The 26,439-nt window shown below is 40.8% G+C and overlaps 2 protein-coding genes across 5 annotated transcripts in view; one reads left to right on the top strand and one right to left on the bottom strand.

Annotated features, from left to right (window-relative positions):
* Positions 1-2,860, top strand: part of EDAR (ectodysplasin A receptor) — a 102,622-nt gene extending 99,762 nt beyond the window's left edge. For all 4 annotated transcript variants that reach the window (XM_015113103.3, XM_028832289.2, XM_077958987.1 and 1 more), the window contains one exon: positions 109-2,860. In XM_015113103.3, the coding sequence (XP_014968589.2) occupies positions 109-431 (323 nt within the window). In that variant the 3' untranslated portion in view covers positions 432-2,860. The remainder of the gene's footprint in view (positions 1-108) is intronic.
* Positions 1-26,439, bottom strand: part of CCDC138 (coiled-coil domain containing 138) — a 128,250-nt gene that overhangs the window by 7,739 nt on the left and 94,072 nt on the right. The gene's annotated exons all lie outside the window — the stretch shown is intronic.

Below are 26,439 nucleotides of genomic sequence, written 5' to 3'. Positions count from 1 at the left end.
TAAATGTTTTTTTCAATAATTTTTATTTCATTTAAATAATTTTTCACAGTGTTGACCTTCTATTGACTGCGACTTGCAACATCTAACTGTGGCCATTGGTGTCTGCAGGTCTTAGCCCCACGGAGCTGCCATTTGATTGCCTCGAGAAAACTAGCCGAATGCTCAGCTCCACGTACAACTCTGAGAAGGCTGTTGTGAAAACGTGGCGCCACCTCGCCGAGAGCTTCGGCCTGAAGAGGGATGAGATTGGGGGCATGACAGACGGCATGCAGCTCTTCGACCGCATCAGCACGGCAGGTTACAGCATCCCTGAGCTGCTCACAAAACTGGTACAGATTGAGCGGCTGGATGCTGTGGAGTCCTTGTGTGCAGACATACTGGAGTGGGCGGGGGTTGTGCCACCTGCTTCCCAGCCACATGCTGCATCCTGAAAAGCATGCCTGTGGGTTGTCCTCCCAGGACAAGCCAAGGATCAATGAGGGCTCTGGAGCTGTGAGTGGTGCCAAAAGACTGCCAAGAATCAAGGCTTTTGTGATGTCACCATATGCCTTAGGATGTTCAAGGAGCCAGATGAAATAAGGCCTGTCTTCCAATTTAACCAAAGATAAAGGACTAGAGCTGGGCTACTTTCAGATGCTCGCCTGTACTTCACCAGGCAGAGTAAATATCCACTCACTCATAGAGCGAGCCCACCAGCCCACCATTAACTCACTGAACAATGAGACAATGTTGAGGACTCAAAGGAACCAAACCCCGTGGGACTGACAGAAGTGAAGAATCTGGTCCCTGTCTTTAAGGAGTTTGCACTCCAGTAGAAGACAGAAGGAACGTATGTTTACAAACCACTTCACTGGAAGACATCAAACAAGCTAATGAAGGGGCACTTAGAAAATGTAATAGAAGTTCTACGCGGGAGATGACTCCCTACTGGGATGATGAAGGATGGCATCCTAGTGAAGAAGCAGCTCAAACATTTTGGTAAAATGGCTACAAAATGCAAACACCCTGCTCCAGGTATTATTTCAGGTTTAGTACAAGTCTGTTAACACCCTATGTGGTTTCATTAGGATAACTTTACCTATCCTTGAGGTCATCCATATTCTTACAGGCCTTCCAGTCAATAACGGAAGAGCTCACTCTATACAAAACCAATATGCAAGGCATGTGTTTGTCCAAGCAATTGGATGTGTGCAGTAGCCAGTTCCATTTACTGCATGAATCTTTGGCCTGGGTACCCTGTGGTTTGCATTACATGTGAATGGCCTTCCACTCTCAGCCTTAGGCAGATTTGACCTTTTAGGGGCAGCAATGCTCAAGGACACAGCAATTTAAATTATAACGTGTCAGGCTGTGTTTTCACTTCAAACATATATGAGTAGTCAACTGTAATTAGAGAAATGATGACTTCCTAAGAGCTCAGCCACGCATAATTCTAGATTTCAAGAGCTCATCTGAGACTCGTAGATTAGCCTCATGGCATGAGAGTTTCAGACTCAGCCTTCTGAGCCAGTCAGGGGAAGTGGAGTCCTGCAGTGCAAATGAGGGCCTGGGCTTGGAGTCCAGGGAGCTGGCTTCTAGTGCCACCTTGGGTCTTGTCTTTTCCTCTCTCAACCTCAGTTTCTCTTCTGCAAATGAGATGTTAGCCAGTGATTCTATAATCGGGGCAGGTAGGGTTCAGGTGAGCAAAAAGAAAGTGGAGCTATAGGAAATGCCAGGCCTTTGAGGTGCTCTATGGAAGTGAATACAGTGTGGTTTGTCCGTTTAAATGGGAATTAAAACAGAAAAACTCAGAATTGGCATTTTCACAGTAACTGCAATGGTTTGACATAACATTTATAGGCAGAAAGCTAATAATCTGGCATTGTTCTTGGCAGACTCTCGTACTATCCCTGTAACTGCCAAGAGCTCAGGAGGCAGGCTAGTGATCACACCAGGGGTTAATTTAGAGTTCACTGCTGAGCTCCCTAATGGCAGGTCTGACTGTGTTTATTACTAAATTAAAACAAAGTTTCTGACTTATAAAGCGAGGTTGTAAAAATGACAAGTTGCATGACTGAAAAAATGCTTTGGGGGGAAAATCAGTCATATCTTTAACACCAATAAGCAATTTCCCACCAACGAATGTAGTACATACTGTGAGAGGATCATAATGAGGTCCTGAATATTTAATATCATCATTTACTGTGTCTGTTTGCTGCTGTTTTTCAGAACCTATTTGGTTTATCTTGCAAGCTAAATACTCCACGGCAGAGCTTAATTATCCTTTTAATTCCTCTTTGAAATCCTGTGGTGCCCCCTTCCCCCTGCATTGTGATAATGATGATGAGTCTCCCTTTAATTAGACTGCAAATGTCACTTGTGATGAGTGTGCCGTTCCAGGATAACAGCTTGTACCCTCCTCAGAATGTTTTCAGTGAAGGAGTAGGGTGGCTGTTCTCTGCTCCTGGTGCTTTGGCCTCATTTCACGCTCTTGGAATTCTGGGACTGTAAGGCCAGCCAGTGTCAGCTCATGTTCCACTGGCTCTCCACCTGCCATTTTTAGGGAGCTATTCCTTATATAGTTACACATTCTCTTGTCATTTACTTATTTGGAAACATGGGATTTACTCTGACAAGCTTTAGCCTTTGTTATGGGATTCAGAACAATGAGATCATAATAATTCTCACTGAACAAAGCTGGGACTCCATCCTGCCATTTTTGTGTGGAGATATTACTTTGCAATACTTTAAAACATTTAGAAAACACCCCAGGGTAGGTCTGTGGCCCTTAGTGAAGTCTTAATTGTCAATATTTTTGTCTAACTCTGTATATATATAACTTATTATATTTTATAATCTCAATAAACACACTAATAAGATTTATAGACTGCTGTAATATGAGCTCTTTGTATTTGGGGTGGTGGGTCGGTGGGTGAGTGCAGAAGGTTCTGATTGCTCTGTTCCTGGTTATTGCACTATGTGTGATGAGACTGTAGGATTGCAACCAGCTATAAACACAGTGCCTAAAATGTTATGGCCTGGGCCATTCACTAGAGTCCACTGCTCTAGTGAACGTCTGGTGTTCTAGAAGTAGAACGCTAGAACTTCTAGTGTAGAAGCAAACATTACAAGGAGATCATGTAAAAACCACCTGGAGCATTGTTTTCCAAGTTGCTGTTATTAGCACATAAGGCATTGTATCACTTATCTATTTCTGTGTAACAAACTATCTTAAAATTCAATGGCTTAAAGCTACAGGCATTTATTATCATAGCTTGGGGGTTAGTAGAGGGTCCGTCAGCTGACTTAGGTTGGGCTCAGTTGAATGTGGGTCAACTGGGGCCTCTGCCTGTTGGAATACCTTAACTGGGGCAGCTCTACTCCATCATCTCTGTCAACCTAGATAACAGAGAGAGGCTCTCTAAAAGAAAATGATGATATGTATTGGGGAATAGGGCATTACAATGGGAATACATGTGCCATAGTAAACTACGTGTGTTTTTGAAGAGGTAAAGGAAGACAACAGTTCTTAAAGGAAAAATAAGAAGGATTACATAATTATTTTGAGACAATTATCCTTGGCTGCAAGGATCAACAATAAGGGTGGTGCCAGTCCAAGGCTGGACAGGGAGTTGTTGGGCAGAGGTCCTTGCAGGAGGCTTTGTGTGTGTTTAAGATTGTGATGGCTTTTGCGCAAGGTTTTGGTTTTTTCAGAGTCTTGTGATGGCTCTTGTCATCAGTCATTTATCTAGGAGAACCCTTCTTTCATGGCCTTCCGTGGCTCTATTTGTCAGGGTTGTTTTTTGTTTTTGTTTTTGGCACAAGTGACTCCTTTATAATACTGACAACTTTCACATTTCCCCCATTTGATCAAGATCTTTATCAGAGAGCATCCCCGATGAGCCATCCCGTAGTTAGGTTTTGATTATTCCTTGGTGCCAGGATAGACCTGTCCTAGGTGGCTGGTCTGGTCTCACACTGGAGGGATTTCATGGTGACTAGGAGTCAGTGTCAAAACCCTTTAGCCATGTTTGAGCAAAAGGGAAGTTTGGAGAGACTGGCTCTCAGGCTAGGTCTACTTGAAGTCTATTGTTAAGTTCGATTTTGTCTGTTCTGTAAACATTTGCTATCATCTCAAAATGCAGGGCCCGTATTATTCTGTTAGAAGGTGTACTTCTACTGAGATTTGACAAGTAACAGATAGGAAGTTTAAAAAACGAAAATGTAAAGGAAAAATAAAATCAATAGTAATATGAGAATTCCAGTTTGCATAATGGTTTTGAGCCATGAATGTAGGTTTAAAGGCAAACAAATGAATAAATGAAATAACCGTGAGGAATTGGGTGACCCTTCTTGTAACCTTGTGGCCTTTTTCTTTATTTTGTGAACATGGGTCTCAACTTTCCCAGAGGAATTTACCTAGGTACAGCATGTAGTATTAGAAATAGCACAGACAAAGATGGCTACCAGAAGCATTTCATGTCAGCCTCTTCCACTTAGAACAAACATAGTGTGTAGACAGTCACACTTTGAATACATTATCCAATAGAGAACACTGGAATTCAACAGAGAAGTGGCAGGAAACACCAAAAGCAGGGAAGGAGAAGGGAGACAAGCAGCCTGCCTAGCCAGGATCAACTAGGAGCTGGGACTGACTTCCCAATTCCGGGAAAGGGTGAATGAGAGACTTCCAGTGGCCCAGATCCCCACCATGAAATCATGTAATCCTGGCCATGAGACCCCCTCAACCCTCCCAACCACTGAAGCTAACATAGGGAGCTGCCGGGAGACCGTGGGATGGAACTGCTCCAAAGATGGAGCTTGCACTGGATCCCACACTTGTCTGAGACCTAAGCAACTACAGCAAGACACCATTTTCAAACCTAGCCGTGGGTAGACTGCATGCTGTCCTGGGGCCCAGAGGCACTGGGACTGAGGTGTTACAGAAACCCAGATTGCTGCTGCTGGGAATAGGGAGTAAGCTGTGAGCACTCCCACAGCCAGGGCTAAGAAACAAACAAGGAAAGGGTTGCAGTTGCTGATGCCAGGAAGTGGGTGCTGCTGGGACGGAGATTAGGATGCTGAAAGGGTGTAAGCTGCCGCTGGGACTTGCTCACCAGCTGAAATGGGGCCTCCGCAGCCAGGGTGGGAGCGTGAGACAGGCATGGGCTAACACTGTCAAGGCTGGAAAGCAAACCCCACTGGGACTGTGGGAAGGACATACATTCCCACTTACCAGCCCAGGCTGTGACCACAGAGCACAGCCACACTCTGTTCAGTCGTAGCACTTCAGCACAGCTGCTAGCATCTCTTACCTGAGCACTCTGCCTGGGGCCTGAGGATCACCCTACCCTGGCCCCCAATGGTGGTTCTTGCTCTCACCAAGAGGCCTGAGCACAAACCTGCACAGCCCAGCTTTGCCCCCCTCTTTGAGACAGGACACATATCCTGGGGTCCTGGGGACTGTGCAAGGCAATCCACCACCTTGGGTACCTGAGCACTCTTTCTGGGGCCTATGGTTGGGCCTAAACTCCCAGCCACCATCACGTCACCTGGCACCTCCTTGCAAGTGCCACCTGAAGGCCTAGAGATTGTCCCACCCAGCCCATCACAGCAACCACCAACATCAATGCACACCACTTGGGACCCACACAATCATCCTGCTCCTGCTGCTGCCATCGCTCATGCTATGCCAGCTGCCCAAAGGCCCCAAAACCCACCTACACACCCAGTCCATTGCTGCCACTACCAGCAACTGAACAAGCCACCTGGAGGCCCAGAAATCAGCCTGCCAAATAACTGCCAACAGAGATGCCAGCATATACAGCCCTGGGCACAAATGGGCACATTTAGCCCATTGCTGTCATCACTAGGGCCTGAAGACTGGCCCATCTGGCATCCCAATCCCTAGTACAACTTCACCACAGCCTCCACTAGTAACTTCACCCTAACCCAGTGGGGAAATCATGGATGCCACCAACACTATTTACAGCCTACAAAATTATACAGAGACTACATTACTACATGCATCCAGAATCAAAGCCAAAGTACCCTACTAAACCAAAACCATAGATATATCTTTAGGAAAAAATCCTCTTCTATGAAAGAAAATTTCAAAAACAGGAAGAAGCAACAGTTACACCAGATGTGCAGAGATCCACTTAAGGACAAATGAAACATGAAAAATTAAGGAAATGTGATGCCTCTAAACGAACATCAGAATTCTCAAGCAATACATCTTAATCAAAAAGAAATTTTTGAAATCTCATATAAAAAATTTGAAATATTGATTTTAAAGGAGCTCAGTGATATACAAAAGAACTCTGAAAAACAATACAAAGAAATCAGGAAAACAATACGGGATATGAATGAAAAATTTACCAAGGAGATAGGTTTTTTTTTTTTAAAGAACCAAATAGAAATTCCAGAACCGAAGAATTCATTGAAGGAAGTATAAAATACATTTGAAAACTTCAAAAACAGATTAGATAAGGGAGAATAAAGAATCTCAGAACTTGAAGACAGAATATTTTAAATAATCCAGTCAGACAAAAAGAAAAAGAATAAAACAAAATGAGTAAAGCCTTCATGACACTTGGGAAAACACAAAGTGATCAAATATTTGAGTTATTAATATCCCTGAGACTAAAGAGACAAAGAAAATATTAGAAAATTTAATTAATAAAATAATAGATGAAAACTTCCTAAGTCTAGAGATTTAGACATTGAAATACAGGAGACTCACTGATCTCCAGGAATATACATTCTGCAAGCGTTTTCTCCATGACACACTATAGTCCAACTGTCTAAAGTCAAAGATAAAGGGTGAATCCTAAAAAGAGCTAGCATCCTAAAAAGAAAAGCATACGGTTACCTGAAAACCCCTGACCGAGTGCGGTGGCTCATGCCTGTAATCCTGACACTTTGGGAGGCTCAGATGGGTAATCACTCATACTCAGGAGTACAAGACCAGCCTGAGCAACATGGCAAAACCCCATCTCTACCAAAAATACAAAAAATTAGCCAGGCATGGTGGCTTGTGCCTGTGGTCCCAGCTACTAAGGAGGCTGAGATGGGAGGATTGCTTGAGCCTGGGAGGCAGAGGCTGCAGTAAGCCCATATCATGTCACTGTACTGCACTCTGGCCTAGGTGACAGAGTGAAACCCCAGTGAGACCCCATCTGAAAAAAAAGAAAGAAAGACAACCCCATCAGCCTAAGAGTGAGTTTCTCAGCAGAAACCTTATAGGCCAGAAGAGAATGGTATGATATACTCAAAGTGCTGAAAGAAAAAAAATGTCAGCCAAGAATACTATATCCAGCAAAATTATCCTTCATAAATGAAAAAGAAGTAGTCTTTCCTGGACAAGCAAATGCTGAGGGAATTCACTACCACTAGACCACTCCTACAAGAAATGCTCAAGGGAATTTTAAGCCTGGAAGCAAAATAACAACATTTACCATCATGAACAAATGAAAGTATAAAACTCACTGGTAAAGCAATCACATAAAATAGGAAGAGAAATGGTACCACTGTAGAAACCCACCAACCACAACAACAATCAATAAGAGAAAAAGAAAGGAACAAAGAATATATGAAACAACCAGAAAAGACAACAAAACCTCACATATCAATAACCTTGAACACAAACAGATTTAATTCTCCACTTAAAAGATATACAATAGCTGAATGGATTAAGAAGCATGATCTAACTATACGCTTCTTACAAGAAACTCACCTTACCACTTTACGTCTGAAAGTAAAGTGATGTACATATTCCATACAAATGAAAAACAAAATTGAGCAGGTATAGTTGTACTTATGAAATAGAATAGACTTTAAGTCAAAAATAGTAAAAAAAAAAAAAAAAAAAAAAAAGACAAAAAAGGTTGTTATATAATGATAAATGGATCAATCCAGCAAGAGGATATAATTATTCTAAATATGTATGTCTAGAACATTGGAGCACTCATAAAAATAAAGTTAATATTATTAGATCTAAGGAGAGATAGATGCAATACAGTAATAGTCAAAGACTTCATCTCTCCCACTCAGCATTAGATAGATCACCTGGACAGAAAATCAAGCAGCACTGGATTTAAACTAAATTTTAGAGCAACTGGTCCTAACAGATCTTTTTTTTTTTTTTGAGACGGAGTCTCACTCTGTTGCCCAGGCTGGAGTGCAGTGGCACAATCTCGGCTCACTGCAAGCTCCACCTCCCAGGTTCATGCCATTCTCCTGCCTCAGCCTCCCGTGTAGCTGGGACTACAGGTGCCCGCCACTGCACCCGGCTAATTTTTTGTATTTTTAGTAGAGACGGGGTTTCACCGTGTTAGCCAGGATGGTCTCGATCTACCTCGTGATCTGCCCGTCTCGGCCTCCCAGTGCTGGGATTACAGGCGTGAGCCACCGTACCCGGCCCTCTAACAGATCTTTACAGAACATTCTATCTGACTACAGAATATACATTCTCTCATCAGCATGTGGAACATTCTCCAGGATAGACCATATGTTAGGCCACAAAACAAGTCTCAATAAAACTTAACAAACCAAAATCATATCAAGTATTTTCTTAGACCACATGGATAAAACTAGAAATCAATACCATGAGGAACTTTAGAAACTATACAAAGACATGGAAATTAAATAGAATGCTCTGAATAACTGCTGGATAAAAAAGAAATTAATATAAAAACTTTAAAAAATTTCAAAGAAATAAAAATGGAGAAACAATATACCAAAACTGATGGGATACAACAAAAGCAGCGCAAAGGGGTAGGTTTACAGCAACAAACACCTACACCAAAAAAAGGAGAAAGAGTACAAATTAACAATCAAACAATATACCTCAAGGAAATAGAAAAGCAAGAACAAACCGGGGGGGGGGGGGGGGGGCGGAGCAAGATGGCCGAATAGGAACAGCTCCAGTCTCCAACTCCTAGCGCGAGCGACACAGAAGACCGGTGATTTCTGCATTTTCAACTGAGGTACTGGGTTCATCTCACTGGGGAGTGCCGGACGATCGGTGCTGGTCAGCTGCTGCAGCCCGACCAGCGAGAGCTGAAGCAGGGCGAGGCATTGCCTCACCTGGGAAGCGCAAGGGGGAAGGGAATCCCTTTTCCTAGCCAGGGGAACTGAGACACACAACACCTGGAAAATCAGGTAACTCCCACCCCAATACTGCGCTTTAAGCAAACAGGCACACCAGGAGATCATATCCCACACCTGGCCGGGAGGGTCCCACACCCACAGAGCCTCCCTCATTGCTAGCACAGCAGTCTGTGATCTACCGGCAAGGCAGCAGCGAGGCTGGGGGAGGGGCGCCCACCATTGCTGAGGCTTAAGTAGGTAAACAAAGCTGCTGGGAAGCTCGAACTGGGTGGAGCTCACAGCAGCTCAAGGAAACCTGCCTGTCTCTGTAGACTCCACCTCTGGGGACAGGGCAATAACAAACACAGCCGAAACCTCTGCAGACGCAAACGACTCTGTCTGACAGCTTTGAAGACAGCAGTGGATCTCCCAACACGGAGGTTGAGATCTGAGAAGGGACAGACTCCCTGCTCAAGTGGGTCCCTGACCCCTGAGTAGCCTAACTGGGAGACATCCCCCACTAGGGGCAGTCTGACACCCCACACCTCACAGGGTGGAGTACACCCCTGAGAGGAAGCTTCCAAAGCAAGAATCAGACAGGTACACTCGCTGTTCAGCAATATTCTATCTTCTGCAGCCTCTGCTGCTGATACCCAGGCAAACAGGGTCTGGAGTGGACCTCAAGCAATCTCCAACAGACCTACAGCTGAGGGTCCTGACTGTTAGAAGGAAAACTATCAAACAGGAAGGACACCTACACCAAAACCCCATCAGTACATCACCATCATCAAAGACCAGAGGCAGATAAAACCACAAAGATGGGGAAAAAGCAGGGCAGAAAAGCTGGAAATTCAAAAAATAAGAGCGCATCTCCCCCGGCAAAGGAGCGCAGCTCATCACCAGCAACGGATCAAAGCTGGACAGAGAATGACTTTGACGAGATGAGAGAAGAAGGCTTCAGTCCATCAAATTTCTCAGAGCTAAAGGAGGAATTACATACCCAGCACAAAGAAACTAAAAATCTTGAAAAAAAAGTGGAAGAATTGATGGCTAGAGTAATTAATGCAGAGAAGGTCATAAACGAAATGAAAGAGATGAAAACCATGACACGAGAAATACGTGACAAATGCACAAGCTTCAGTAACCGACTTGATCAACTGGAAGAAAGAGTATCTGCGATTGAGGATCAAATGAATGAAATGAAGCGAGAAGAGAAACCAAAAGAAAACAGAAGAAAAAGAAATGAACAAAGCCTGCAAGAAGTATGGGATTATGTAAAAAGACCAAATCTACGTCTGATTGGGGTGCCTGAAAGTGAGGGGGAAAATGGAACCAAGTTGGAAAACACTCTTCAGGATATCATCCAGGAGAACTTCCCCAACCTAGTAGGGCAGGCCAACATTCAAATCCAGGAAATACAGAGAACGCCACAAAGATACTCCTCAAGAAGAGCAACTCCAAGACACATAATTGCCAGATTCACCAAAGTTGAAATGAAGGAAAAAATCTTAAGGGCAGCCAGAGAGAAAGGTCGGGTTACCCACAAAGGGAAGCCCATCAGACTAACAGCAGATCTCTCGGCAGAAACTCTCCAAGCCAGAAGAGAGTGGGGGCCAATATTCAACATTCTTAAAGAAAAGAATTTTAAACCCAGAATTTCATATCCAGCCAAACTAAGTTTCATAAGTGAAGGAGAAATAAAATCCTTTACAGATAAGCAAATGCTTAGAGATTTTGTCACCACTAGGCCTGCCTTACAAGAGACCCTGAAGGAAGCACTAAACATGGAAAGGAACAACCGGTACCAGCCATTGCAAAAACATGCCAAAATGTAAAGACCATCGAGGCTAGGAAGAAACTGCATCAACTAACGAGCAAAATAACCAGTTAATATCATAATGGCAGGATCAAGTTCACACATAACAATCTTAACCTTAAATGTAAATGGACTAAATGCTCCAATTAAAAGACACAGACTGGCAAACTGGATAAAGAGTCAAGACCCATCAGTCTGCTGTATTCAGGAGACCCATCTCACACGCAGAGACATACATAGGCTCAAAATAAAGGGATGGAGGAAGATTTACCAAGCAAATGGAGAACAAAAAAAAGCGGGGGTTGCAATACTAGTCTCTGATAAAACAGACTTTAAACCATCAAAGATCAAAAGAGACAAAGAAGGCCATTACATAATGGTAAAGGGATCAATTTAACAGGAAGAGCTAACTATCCTAAATATATATGCACCCAATACAGGAGCACCCAGATTCATAAAGCAAGTCCTTAGAGACTTACAAACAGACTTAGACTCCGATACAATAATAATGGGAGACTTCAACACTCCACTGTCAACATTAGACAGTTCAACGAGACAGAAAGTTAACAAGGATATCTAGGAATTGAACTCATCTCTGCAGCAAGCAGACCTAATAGACATCTATAGAACTCTCCACCCCAAATCAACAGAATATACATTCTTCTCAGCACCACATCGTACTTACTCCAAAATCGACCACGTAATTGGAAGTAAAGCACTCCTCAGCAAATGTACAAGAACAGAAATTATAACAAACTGTCTCTCAGACCACAGTGCAATCAAACTAGAACTCAGGACTAAGAAACTCAATCAAAACCGCTCAACTACATGGAAACTGAACAACCTGCTCCTGAATGACTACTGGGTACATAACGAAATGAAGGCAGAAATAAAGATGTTCTTTGAAACCAATGAGAACAAAGATACAACATACCAGAATCTCTGGGACACATTTCAAGCAGTGTGTAGAGGGAAATTTATAGCACTAAAGCCCACAAGAGAAAGCAGGAAAGATCTAAAATTGACACTCTAACATCACAATTAAAAGAACTAGAGAAGCAAGAGCAAACACATTCAAAAGCTAGCAGAAGGCTAGAAATAACTAAGATCAGAGCAGAACTGAAGGAGATAGAGACACAAAAAACTCTCCAAAAAATCAATGAATCCAGGAGTTGGTTTTTTGAAAAGATCAACAAAATTGACAGACCACTAGCAAGACTAATAAAGAAGAAAAGAGAGAAGAATCAAATCGACGCAATCAAAAATGATAAAGGGGATATCACCACCGACCCCACAGAAATACAAACTACCATCAGAGAATACTATAAACACCTCTACGCAAATAAACTGGAAAATCTAGAAGAAATGGATAATTTCCTGGACACTTACACTCTTCCAAGACTAAACCAGGAAGAAGTTGAATCCCTGAATAGACCAATAGCAGGCTCTGAAATTGAGGCAATAATTAATAGCCTACCAACCAAAAAAAGTCCAGGACCAGATGGATTCACAGCTGAATTCTACCAGAGGTACAAGGAGGAGTTGGTACCATTCCTTCTGAAACTATTCCAATCAATAGAAAAAGAGGGAATCCTCCCTAACTCATTTTATGAGGCCAACATCATCCTGATACCAAAGTCTGGCAGAGACACAACAAAAAAAGAGAATTTTAGACCAATATCCCTGATGAACATCGATGCAAAAATCCTCAATAAAATACTGGCAAACCGGATTCAGCAACACATCAAAAAGCTTATCCACCATGATCAAGTGGGCTTCATCCCTGGGATGCAAGGCTGGTTCAACATTCGCAAATCAATAAACATAATCCAGCATATAAACAGAACCAAAGACAAGAACCACATGATTATCTCAATAGATGCAGAAAAGGCTTTTGACAAAATTCAACAGCCCTTCATGCTGAAAACGCTCAATAAATTCGGTATTGATGGAACGTACCTCAAAATAATAAGCTATTTATGACAAACCCACAGCCAATATCATACTGAATGGGCAAAAACTGGAAAAATTCCCTTTGAAAACTGGCACAAGACAGGGATGCCCTCTCTCACCACTCCTATTCAACATAGTGTTGGAAGTTCTGGCTAGGGCAATCAGGCAAGAGAAAGAAATCAAGGGTATTCAGTTAGGAAAAGAAGAAGTCAAACTGTCCCTGTTTGCAGATGACATGATTGTATATTTAGAAAACACCATTGTCTCAGCCCAAAATCTCCTTAAGCTGATAAGCAACTTCAGCAAAGTCTCAGGATACAAAATTAATGTGCAAAAATCACAAGCATTCTTATACACCAGTAACAGACAAACAGAGAGCCAAATCAGGAATGAACTTCCATTCACAATTGCTTCAAAGAGAATAAAATACCTAGGAATCCAACTTACAAGGGATGTAAAGGACCTCTTCAAGGAGAACTACAAACCACTGCTCAGTGAAATCAAAGAGGACACAAACAAATGGAAGAACATACCATGCTCATGGATAGGAAGAATCAATATCGTGAAAATGGCCATACTGCCCAAGGTAATTTATAGATTCAATGCCATCCCCATCAAGCTACCAATGAGTTTCTTCACAGAATTGGAAAAAACTGCTTTAAAGTTCATATGGAACCAAAAAAGAGCCCGCATCTCCAAGACAATCCTAAGTCAAAAGAACAAAGCTGGAGGCATCACGCTACCTGACTTCAAACTATACTACAAGGCTACAGTAACCAAAACAGCATGGTACTGGTACCAAAACAGAGATATAGACCAATGGAACAGAACAGAGTCCTCAGAAATAATACCACACATCTACAGCCATCTGATCTTTGACAAACCTGAGAGAAACAAGAAATGGGGAAAGGATTCCCTATTTAATAAATGGTGCTGGGAAAATTGGCTAGCCATAAGTAGAAAGCTGAAACTGGATCCTTTCCTTACTCCTTATACGAAAATTAATTCAAGATGGATTAGAGACTTAAATGTTAGACCTAATACCATAAAAATCCTAGAGGAAAACCTAGGTAGTACCATTCAGGACATAGGCATGGGCAAAGACTTCATGTCTAAAACACCAAAAGCAACGGCAGCAAAAGCCAATATTGACAAATGGGATCTCATTAAATTAAAGAGCTTCTGCACAGCAAAAGAAACTACCATCAGAGTGAACAGGCAACCTACAGAATGGGAGAAAATTTTTGCAATCTACTCATCTGACAAAGGGCTAATATCCAGAACCTACAAAGAACTCAAACAAATTTACAAGAAAAAAACAAACAACCCCATCAAAAAGTGGGCAAAGGATATGAACAGACATTTCTCAAAAGAAGACATTCATACAGCCAACAGACACATGAAAAAATGCTCATCATCACTGACCATCAGAGAAATGCAAATCAAAACCACAATGAGATACCATCTCACACCAGTTAGAATGGCGATCATTAAAAAGTCAGGAAACAACAGGTGCTGGAGAGGATGTGGAGAAATAGGAACACTTTTACACTGTTGGTGGGATTGTAAACTAGTTCAACCATTATGGAAAACAGTATGGCGATTCCTCAAGGATCTAGAACTAGATGTACCATATGACCCAGCCATCCCATTTCTGGGTATATACCCAAAGGATTATAAATTATGCTGCTATAAAGACACATGCACACGTATGTTTATTGCAGCACTATTCACAATAGCAAAGACTTGGAATCAACCCAAATGTCCATCAGTGACAGATTGGATTAAGAAAATGTGGCACATTACACCATGGAATACTATGCAGCCATCAAAAAGGATGAGTTTGCGTCCTTTGTAGGGACATGGATGCAGCTGGAAACCATCATTCTTAGCAAACTATCACAAGAACAGAAAACCAAATACCACATGTTCTCACTCATAGGTGGGAACTGAACAATAAGATCACTTGGACTCAGGAAGGGGAACATCACACACAGGGCCTATCATGGGGAGGGGGGAGGGGGGAGGGATTGCATTGGGAGTTATACCTGATGTAAATGATGAGTTGATGGGTGCAGCACACCAACATGGCACAAGTATACATATGTAACAAACCTGCACGTTATGCACATGTACCCTACAACTTAAAGTATAATAATAATAAATAAATTTAAAAAAAAAAAAAAAAAGAACAAACCAAACCCAAAAATAGACAAAAAGAAATAATAAAGATCAGAGCAGGAGTAAATAAAGTAGGGACTTAAAAAAATACAAAGACTCAACAAAATGAAAAATTGTCCCAAAAGGTTAAAAAAAAAAAAAAGATAAATTGTTAGCTAAATTAACCAAGGAAAGAAGACCCAAATAAAATCAGAAATGAAAAAGAAGATATTACAAGTGATACCACAGAATTACAAAAGTATAATCAGACTATTATGAACAAGTATTTGCTCACAAATTAGAAAACACAGAGGAAATGGATAAATTCCCAGAAACATACAACCTACCAAGATTGAATCAGGAAGAAATAGAAAACATGAAAAGATCAATAAGAAGATTGAATCAGTAATAAAAAGTCACCCAAGAAAAAAAGCCCAGGACTAAATGGATTCAAACTGAATTCTAGCAAACATACAAAGAAATAACACCAACCCCCCTGAAACTATTCCCAAAAATTGAAGAGAGGGACATTCTCCTTAACTTATTCCATGAGGCGAGCATTACCCTAATACCAAAACCAGACAAAGATATAACAAGAAAACTATAGGCCAATATCCCTGGTGAATGAACATATATGCAAAAATCCTCCATAAAATACAAGCAAACCAAATCCAACAGCATATCAAAAACATAATACACCATTATCAAATGGGATTTATGCCAGGGATGCAAGGATAGTTCAACATATGCAAATCAATAAAGGTGACAGATCACATCAACAGAATGAAGGACAAAAACCATGTGATCATCTCAACAGATGCAGAAAAAGCATTTGAAAAAATTCAACATCACTCCAGGATAAAAACTGTCAACAAACTAGGCATAGAAGAAACTTACCTCGAAATAAGAAAGGCTATGACAAGCCCACAGCTAACATCATACTGAACGGAGAAAAGCTAAAAGCCTTTCCTCTAAGAACTGAAATAAGACAAGGATACCCCAGTTTCCCACTGAAATTCAACATAGTACTGGAAATCCTAGCCAGAGCACTCAGGCAAGAGAAAGAAAGAAATAAAAAGCATCCAGATTGGAAAAGAGGAAATCAAATTGGCCCTCCTTGCTGATGCTATGGCCTTATATCTACCTGAATACTCCACCAAAATCTCTTATATCTAATAAATAAATTCAGTAAAGTTGCAGGATACAAAACCAACATAACAAAAATCAGTAGCATTTCTATACCAATAATGATCTAACTGAGAAAGAAATCAAGAAGGCAATCCCATTTACGATAGCTACAAAAATAAAATAAAATACCTAGGAATAAATTTAACCAAGGGAGCGGAAAATCTCTATAAGGAAAACTATAAAACACTGATGAAAGAAATTGAAGAAGACACAAATAAAATGGAGAAAGGTCCCATGCTCATGGATAAGAGAAATTAATATCATTAAAATAACCACATTGCCCAAAGCAATCTACAGATTCAATGCAATCCCCATCAAAATACCAACGTCACTTTTCACAGAATTAAAAAAGCAATCCTAAAATTTATATGGAACCAAAAAAGAGCTCAAAGTCATCATGAGCAAAAAGACAAAAGCTGCAGGTATCACAATGACTCACTTCAAAACATTTTACAAGCATATAGTAACCAAAGCAGCATGATACTGTTATAAAAACAGACACGTAGACCAATGGAACAAAATAAAGAAACCAGAAATAAAGGCACATATTTATGGCCAAGTGATCTTTGACAAAGCCAAAAAGAACTTACATTGGGGAAAGTTCACCCTCTTCAATAAATGATAGTGAGAAAATTGGTTAACTACATGCAGAAGAATGAACATGGACCTCTATCTCTCATCATATACAAAAATAAACTAAAAATTAGATTAGAGATGTACACGTAAGATGTGAAACTATAAAAAAAATATCATAAGAAAGCCTAGGGAAAACTCTCCTGTACATTGGTCTGGGGAAAGAATTTATGACTGAGACCTCAAAAGCACAGGCGACAAAACAAAAATAGACAAATAGGATTATAATAAACTAAAAATATTTGACACAGCAAAGGAAATGATCAACAGAGTGAAGAGACAACCTATTGAATAGTAGAAAATATCTGCAAACTATTCATCCAACAAGGGACTAATATTCCAAATACACAAGGAACTCAAACAGCCCAACAGTTAAAAAAATTTTTTTACATCCCATTAAAAAGTGGGCAAAGGGGGCTGGGCGTGGTGGTTCACACCTGTAATCCCAGCACTTTTGGAGGCCAAGACGGGTGGATCATGAGGTTAGGAGATCGAGACCATCCTGACTAATGCAGTGAAACACCGTCTCTACTAAAAATACAAAAATTAGCTGGTCGTGGTGGCAGACGCCTGTAGTCCCAGCTACTCGGGAGGCTGAGGCAGGAGAATGGCATGAACCCGGGAAGCAGAGTGTGCAGTGAGCCGAGATTGCGCCACTGCACTCCAGCCTGGGCGGCAAACAGCGGCTCCATCTCAAAAAAAAAAAAAAAAAAAAAAAAAAAAGCGGGGGGGCGGTAAAGGACATGAATGGACATTGTTCAAAAGAAGACATACAGGTAACCAACAGATACGTGAAAAAATGCCCAACATCAGAATCAAAATCAAAATCACAATTAGATATCATCTTACCCCAGTCAGAATAGCTATTATGAAAAAGACAAAAAATAACAGATGTTGGCAAGGATGTAGATAAAAATAATTCTTACCCACTGTTGGTGAGAATTTAAACATCCACTATGGAAAAGTAAGATTTCTCAAAAAACTAAAATTAGAATTACCACTGGATCCAGCAACACCTCTACTGGGTATTTCCCAGAGGAAAAGAAAACAGTATATTGATATATATCACCCCCATGTTTATTGCAGCACTATTCACAATAGCAAAGATATGGAATCAGCCTGAGTGCCCAACAGCGGACAAATGGATAAAGGAAATGTGGTACCTATACACAATGAAATACTATTCAGCCACAAAAAGAATGAAGTCATGTCATTTGCAGCAACATGGATAAAACCAGAGGTCATTATTTTAAGTGAAAACAGCCAAGCAAGCAAGCCAAATGACGCATGTTTCCATTTATATGTGAAAGCTAAAACTTTCGATCACACAGAGGTAGAGAGGGAAAGAGATACCAGAGACTGGGAATCAAGAGTGGTGGGAGGAAGAGGATAAGGAGAACTCGGTTCAAGTGTACAAACATACAATAAGTTAGAAGGAAAAACATCAATGTTCAACAGCTGAGTAGGGTGATTGTACTTAACAAACATGTATTGTACTCAGGTGGACAATCCAAATACCCTGACTTGATCGCCACACATTATACACATGTAACAAAATTTCTCATGTATCCCATAGATTTGTACAAATAAAAAATAAAAAGCCTGGTCCCATTAATTCTTTATATTTAAAAAGGAATTAATTTTTACATATATAATACTTACTTTTCAATTTTATTGCATAACTTTTCATTAAAGTGAGAAAGCCATTACATTCATAAGACAAACACAGTATCAAAGAAGTTAAAGTCATTAGGTAAATGAAATAACGATCATCTCAAATTTGGATGCACATGCTCAATAACTTTTTCTCTCAGCCTAAATGCCTTATTGGCAGGGAAAAGTTATATGAGAGGAAAACAAAGTGCCAAGCAAACTGCACTGGCCCCTCAGTACAAAGACTCATCAGGGAAATCAAATGTTTTAAAGTTCTGCAAAAGCAACATGAAAAACCAAAGTTCAGCATTGGGGGCAGGTGAAGGTGGGTTTGTGAATAGGAAGAAAGGTTGGAAGTTTCAGCTCCCTTACAGAATACCTGGAAAAGAGATACTGATTAGTACTTATATGAGCTAAATTATCCTTTAGCATCTCTCAGGATTGATTCTCTGCAAAGATTCGTATTGCAATATTCCAATTAGCTCCTTGGGAAGAAATGTTGGTGTAACTGTTCTCATTCTACAGACAGGGAAATTCCAGAAGCCACTGCTGATGGGGAGTGGGGAGGGCCTGAAAAACCTGGCCACAGAGCAGAGGTGTTTCGAACGAGGGTGTGTGGCTTGGCAGGCCCACCTTCAATTCCTGAGCCTACACCCAGGAGTGACAAGCCTGGACTCACAGCTGCCTGGCTTTCGAAAGAGAAAAAGAGGTCAAGTGGCCTTTCCCAGCTAGAAGATGCCTGTTGCAGCTGCTTTGGAGTCCCATCCGCGAGGACACGATCTCGAAAAGGAGACCTGCCAGGGCAGCTGTGGCATGTCATTTGCTCCTTGGCCAAAACCATCATCCTGGACTTTCTCATGTTTATTATGTGGAGCTTTGTAACAGGTTTCTACATGAAATACACTGTCGCTACCATAAAGAAACAAGCAAAAACAAAACAAAGATCCCTTCTCCTCTTATTCTCTTCAGTGGTGCCCTTTCTTCTATTTTAATTGCATCGAGCTTTTCGGAATGGAAACATATTCACTGTCTCAGAGGTTTCCTTTTCTCACAAAGGATGCTCCACTTCCAGTCAGGCTATGCACTGAATGCCCATTCTGCGCCTTGTGGAATTACACTGCTAGCTCCCATTCTGAGGAGTGTTATGTCTTCCAAAGTGCCTCTCTACCTGTTTTCTTTGACATTCACAATCTGGGAGACCCGGCACCATGGTCCCTGCTTGACAAGTAAAGCAAGTTGGGCCCAGAGAACTGAAGTGACTTACTAAAAGTTCACATCATTGGGCAGGTGCAGTGGCTCATACCTGTAATCCCAACACTTTAGGAAGCTGAGGCAGAAGGATCACTTGAGCCCTGGAGTTCAAGACCAGTCTGGCAACATAGCGAGACCTCATCTCTACAAATATTTTAAAACTTAGCCAAGCCTGGTGGTGCACGCTTATAGTCCCAGCTACTGGGATGGCTAAGGTGGAAGGATTGCTTGAGCCCAGAAGACAGAAGCTACAGTGAGCCAAGACCATGCCACTGCACTCTAGCCTAGGAAACAGAGTGACACTGCCTCAAACAAAAAATCAAAACAAGTTCACATTATTTAGGAGTGATGCTAGTGAGTCAGTCCTGCTCCTGACAGAAAGCAGATGACACCCTCAAAGTGGGTAATTTATGTATGTATATATTTATTTTTTGAGACGAAGTCTTGCTCTGTTGCCCAGGCTGCAGTGCAGTGGCACGATCTCGGCTCACTGCAAGCTCCGCCTCCTGGGTTCACACCATTCTCCTGCCTCAGCCTCCCGAGTAGCTGGGACTACAGGTGCCTGCCACCACTCCCGGCTAATTTTTTGTATTTTTTAGTAGAGACAGGGTTTCACCAGGTTAACCAGGATGGTCTTGATCTCCTGACCTCATGATCCGCCTGCCTCGGACTCCCAAAGTACTGGGATTACAGGCATGAGCCACCGGGCCCAGCTGAGGTGGGTAATTTATGAAGGGGCTGTTTATAAAGAGAGGAGGTTTAGAGAAACCATGAGGGGCAGACCCTGGAGTCACAGAGCACTGTGCCCTCGGGGATGCCCTGGAGAAGCAGATGCCCTGTCGTCTCCTGATGGCAACACCCACTGGCTAAGCCCAGCAAGAAGCCCACTCGAGTGAGCCTCCCCAGCCAGGGAGGAACGTAGAGTGGAAGGGTCAACAAAGATTCCAGCCCAGCCAGTGCGATTGAAACTGAACATCCTGAATCCTGTCCTCACTTAAGGCAAACCGTTCTGGAGAGAAAACTGCACACATGTGAGCCCTGGGAATCAGGCACACATGGATTGTTTCCCAGCCCTGCCCTTGCTGGTTATGTCTGGATCTTCATCTCCTCATCTATATGTCAGGGATGGCACAACTGGCATTGTGCTCAAAACTGAAAGAGGCAATGTCTGAAAAGCACATGGCCCTGTGGAGGTGAGTGCTCAGTAAACAGTGCACATTCTTGTCACTGGTCCCATCTTCATCTTACAGAACTGACAATAATCACAGCCACAGAGATTTTTCCAGTTTGGTCTCATCTCAACTGGGTGCTACAGATTTTCCATGAAATATTTTCAGGGATTTGTATAAATAACTGCAGACCTCATGATACAAAGTATTTCTTGGGCAAATTTCAAGAATTTGAAAGCTGTATCACACCTTCTTTTACAAATATCTAAAGGCTTTGGGCTCATTTAAAATATAGAGGATGGGTTGAAACGAAATACAGTGGAAAATAAGAAATGAACACTGCTGAATTCAGTACCAAGTTTAATCTTGATGCTATTAAAGATGACAAGGTCTTTTTTAACCCCACCCTACTTGCACCATCCTTAAACCCCTACCTCACACCCTTCCAGCAGTCCCAGATCTGCGCACAGTTCCATCTATCTAGGGAAGACTGATGCTCTTAGGTGCTTACCTCTCAGTGCCAGGCCAGCTTAGGATTTCAAGAATTTCAATAACTTAGAGAGATGGCAAGAGAGAAAGAGGAGGCCTGAGAAGAAAATGAAGAGACATGTGGATATCAGAAGGGCATGGAGGATGCCATGGAAAGGGGATGGGAGGTGAACAGAAGAGGTGAGAGAAAAGGGCCTCAGGGGCTTAACCTGCAATAACACAGCAAGTGGGTCTACAATGGGTGGGAAGTTTGAAAAGGCAAACAAGAGAATGAGATAAAGCACTGCTTTGCCCAATAACACCCTCCTAAGAGCTTTACACTTTTAGAGAATTCCAAACTCTTAAAATCCTTTGCTAGCATAGAAAAGGATCTGATACTTCTGTCTGTTCATCAGAAGGGTGTGAGCTCTGCATTTGCATACAGGCATACTTAATTTTGGTGCACTTCACCTTTATTGTGGTTCACAGATACTGTGTCTTTTACAAATTGAAGATTTGTGGCAACCCTGCATCTTGTGAAAAATGTAATTTGCATTTTTCAAACTTTTCTGTTACTATTATTTTATCTGTCATGGTGATCTGTGATCAGTTATTTTTATTTATTTTTAGAGACAGGGTCTCACTGTTGCCCAGACTGGAGTGCAGTGGTGTGATCATAGCTCACTGCAGCCTCCAACTCCTAGGTTCATGTGATCCTCCTGCCTCAGCTTCTCGAGTTGCTAGGACTACAAGTGCCTGCCACCACACCTGGCTGGTTTATTTTTATTTTTACTCTTTTTGTAGAAACAGGGTCTTGTTATGTTGCCCAGGCTGGTCTCAAACTCCTGGCCTCAAGCAATCCTCCAGCCTCAGCTTCCCAAAGTGTTGGGATTATAAGAGTGAGCCATCGTGCCTGGCCAATAATCTCTGATGTTACTATTGTAATTGTTTCAGGATACCAAGAACCACACCCATGTAAGACAGCAAACCTAACTGATAAATGTGTAAGTGTTCTGACTGCTCCACTGACTGGCTGATCCCCCCATCTCTCCCTCTCCTTAGATCGCTCTCCATTTCCTGAGACATAACAATACTGATATTAGGCCAATTAATAACCTTAAAATGCCTTCTAAGTGTCCAAGTGAAAGAAAGAGTCTCACATCTCTCACTTTAAATGAAAAGCTAGAAATGGTTGGGTGATTTAGCATGTCCAAAGCCAAGAAAAGCTGAAGGCTAGGCCTCTTGCGCCAAACTACGAAGTTGTGAAAGCAAAAGAAAAAGTTCTTAAACGAAATTAGAAGTGCTACTCCAGAGAATACACAAATGATAAGAAAACACCGCAGCCTTATTGCTGATAAGGAGAAAGTTTTAATGGTATTGACAGATCAAATCAGCCACAATATTCCTTTAAGCCAAAGCCTAATCCAAAGCAAGGCCCTAACTCTCTTCAATTCTAAGAAGGCTGAGGAAGCTGCAGAAGGAAAGGTTGAAGCTAGCAGAGGTTGGTTCATGAGGTTTTAGGAAAGAAATCATCTCCATAACACAAAAGTGCAAGGTGAAGCAGCAAGTGCTAGTGTAGAAGCTGCAGTAAGTTCTCCAGAAGACTGAGGTAAGGCCACTGATGAAGTGACTACACTACACAACAGATTTCCAGTGTAGATGAAACAGCCTTCTTCTGGAAGACCATGCCATCTTAGGCTCCACATCTGATTCTAGTTCATTTGCAATTTCCTCCACATCTGCAGTTACTTCCTCCATTGAAGTCTTAAACCCCTCAAAGTCATTTATGAGGATTGGAATCAACTTTTTCCAAACTCCTGTTAACGTCGACATTTTGACCTTCTCCCATGAATTATAAAGTATATATGGAGAAGCAAATTGACTTGAAAGTTGAAATTACGTTTTGGTTCACAGGCTGTAGAATGGATGTTATGTTATCGGGCATGGAAACATTAATCTTGTACATCTCCATTAGAGCTCTTTGGTCACTGGGTGCACTGTTAATAAGTGGTAATGTTTTCAGAAAAGTCTGTTTTATCTGAGCAGTAAGTCTCAACAGCAGGCTTAAAGTATTCAGGAAATGATGTTGTAAACAGATATGCTGTCATCCAGGCTTTGTTCTTCCATTTACAGAGTAAAGGTAGGGGAGATTTAGCATGATTCTTAAGGGCCCTAGGATTTTCAGAATGGTAAATGAGCATTGCCTTCAAGTTAAAGTCACCAGCTCCATTAAACTCTAACAAGAGAGTCAGCCTGTCCTTTGAAGCTTTGAAGCCAGGCCTTGATGTCTCCTCCCTAGCTCCTCTCTAGCTATGAAAACCTAGAAAGTTTAGCCTTCTAGATGCCATTAAGAAAGTTCACAATTCATGGGAGAAAGTCAGTTGGTACTCACAAAGTAACTTGTTAGGATTTTGAATAGGATTTCCATTGTATTTATAGATCAAGTTGGGAAGAACAGACATCTTAACAATATTGAGTCTTCCTATCTATGAACATGGAATCTACAGTAATGTCCCCTCTTTCATTTTTGGTATTAGCAATTTGTGCCTTCTCTCGTTTTTTTTTTTTTAAGTTAGCCTGGCTGGAAGCTTATTAATTTTATTGATATTTTCAAAGAAATAGCTTTTGGTTTTGTTGACTTCCTTTTTTCTACTTCATTGATTTCTGGTTTTTAATTTTTTTTCTTTTGCTTTGGATTTGTTTCTTATGTCTGGTCTCCAAGGAACTGTTTTACTTTGCTACCAGCTCAACCACATGCCTATGTACTCGTAACATTTTTAGTTGCACTGCACCTGGAGAATAGATATAGTCCACCACACTGCTGAAAATAAAAATTTTCTATTTTACATCGTTTACTCTAGAAAAATTTCTTTTGTTATTCCAATAAATTTGGAGGTTGGAAGAGAGGAGGTAAACTCAAGGACTCTAGTTACAACTATAATATGAGTAAAAATCTAGTATTGCAAATTCCCTCTCACTCCCCTTCAACTAACAGAGCTCTAGTCACAACAATGATAGTGACTTAGTTACTCAGATCTCCCTAACCCCATTTCTTTTTTGATCTATAAAATGGTAACAATTAAAAAAACCCATCACAAAGTTTTTATGAGGATTAAAGAATAATAATATACTAAAAACTTAGCCTGGCCAAAATATATTTTTCTATTAAAAAGCTAATCTTGTATTTCTGGAATGTATGTTATCCTACTTAATCATGGATTAATGTTTCTGTCATATGCAGTTGGTATTAATTTCTCCATAATTCTTTAAGACTTTTAAATCTTATTCTTTCTCATTTTGCCAACTGTTTGATACTAGGTTCATGTTAACTGCATAAAATGAATTTGATTTTTCTACATTCTGGGACAGTTTAAATAACTTTAAATATTTCATGTTGAAATTGTAAAACAATCCACTTGTAAAACACCTGGACTTGCAGCCATTTAAAAAAATAATTCTTTGATAATTTTATAAAAGACTGTAGGCTAGGCGCACTGGCTCATGCTTGCAATCCCAGCATTCTGGAAGGCTGAGGCAGGCAGACTGCTCAAGTTCAGAAGTTCAAGACCAGCCTGGACAACATGGCAAAACTCTGTCTCTACAAAAAAATTAAATAAATAAATAAATGACTGCAATGGTTTGCTAGTGCAGATTTCTTAAGCCAATTTTGATCTTTCCCTAAAGAATAGTCCATTTCATTCAGATTTTCAAATGTATTAGCACATGTCCATAAAGAACAACTAATTTTTAAAACCTCCTTTATTTATCCTAAATATTTTTGTTCTTTTCATTTTCCTGTCATTCTATTTTTTGCTATATCTATTTCATTTTTCTTTTTCAGTGTTTTGAGAATATTTATGCTATTTTTATTTTAATAGTTTCCTTGATATTTTCCAAAAGGATTGTTTATCTTACAGGTTTCTAATAGTGAAATGGAACACTTCGACTCTTTCTGATGATAATGTAGAATATTGTACTTAACAGCTCCTCTTTCATCTCTACCTCAATCTCAAGGCCCCATCAATTCTTAGTTTTTGTTAACAAAAGCTAAGATAGTCTTACCCAGATACTCACTACTAACATATTGCTTCTCCCATTATTTAAAAACAAATGTTTTCAAATAAAAGGTCTCAGAGATTTGTTACTAAACCACCCTGCTAGTGCATAACATATACACAAAGAGAAAAACGATTTTCCCAATAAACATATCTGACGGTCCAGATAGTGGTGACATTTTCAGTCTGATATGGTAAGATGACAGTGACCTTGATACAGCATAAATATGTGTGCCATCTCATTTGCAATTGCTTACAGACCCAGCGTGGTTCCCCTCCAGTGTCTCCTCTTGGAACTGTACCTGATTTTATCATCAGTTTTCATCTGAATACAATGGGGAATGAGACAATTTTGCTTTTGTTTCTTGGCCTGAAATCACTTGACCCTGAAAGACTTATGAAGACAGGGTGAGAAATGGAGTCAACTGTACACATCATGATGATGGAGGAAGGAAGAGCGAGGGGGCTGCTTTTTCCATCATTTATCCTTTTGAGGAATTTAACATCTCACTCCATCTCATAAACAGTTACAACAATTATTTAATGTTTAAGTTGTTTCAGTGTTCAGTGCTTTTGATATGAGGTTGATTTAATAAACTGTTTTCTTTCATCTCTAAGTTGATTAATCTTTAAGTCATTGCTTTCTCCAGAATAGTACGTAAGTGGTATAACATCTCAACGCCTGAATGTCTGAAGATGTCTTTCCATTGTCCTCACTTATGACAGGCATCTTCACTAGGGATAAAGTCTTGGATTAAAAATCTTCTCCTCTAGAGCTCCCTATTACCTTCCAGCATTCTATAAGGCTAGCCTGGTTTTTCCTTTCTTGTAAGTAACTGGCTTTTGTTTGTGCTTTTATCCTTATAAATTAACATTTGGCCAGGATGCATCTAATTATAGAACCCTTTTCTCATAGGTTTTTCTGGAACATGATGAGCCCTTTCAATCTGTACATGCAGCTCTTTCCTTGGCCGCCAGAATCTTTATTCAACTGTATTTCTGAATATTTCTTCCGCTCCAT

This window comes from Macaca mulatta, chromosome 13 (assembly GCF_049350105.2).
Source record: "Macaca mulatta isolate MMU2019108-1 chromosome 13, T2T-MMU8v2.0, whole genome shotgun sequence".
NCBI lineage: Eukaryota > Metazoa > Chordata > Mammalia > Primates > Cercopithecidae > Macaca > Macaca mulatta.
The sequence above is the reverse complement of the archived record's forward strand: the minus strand, read 5'-3'. Positions and strand labels throughout refer to the sequence as shown.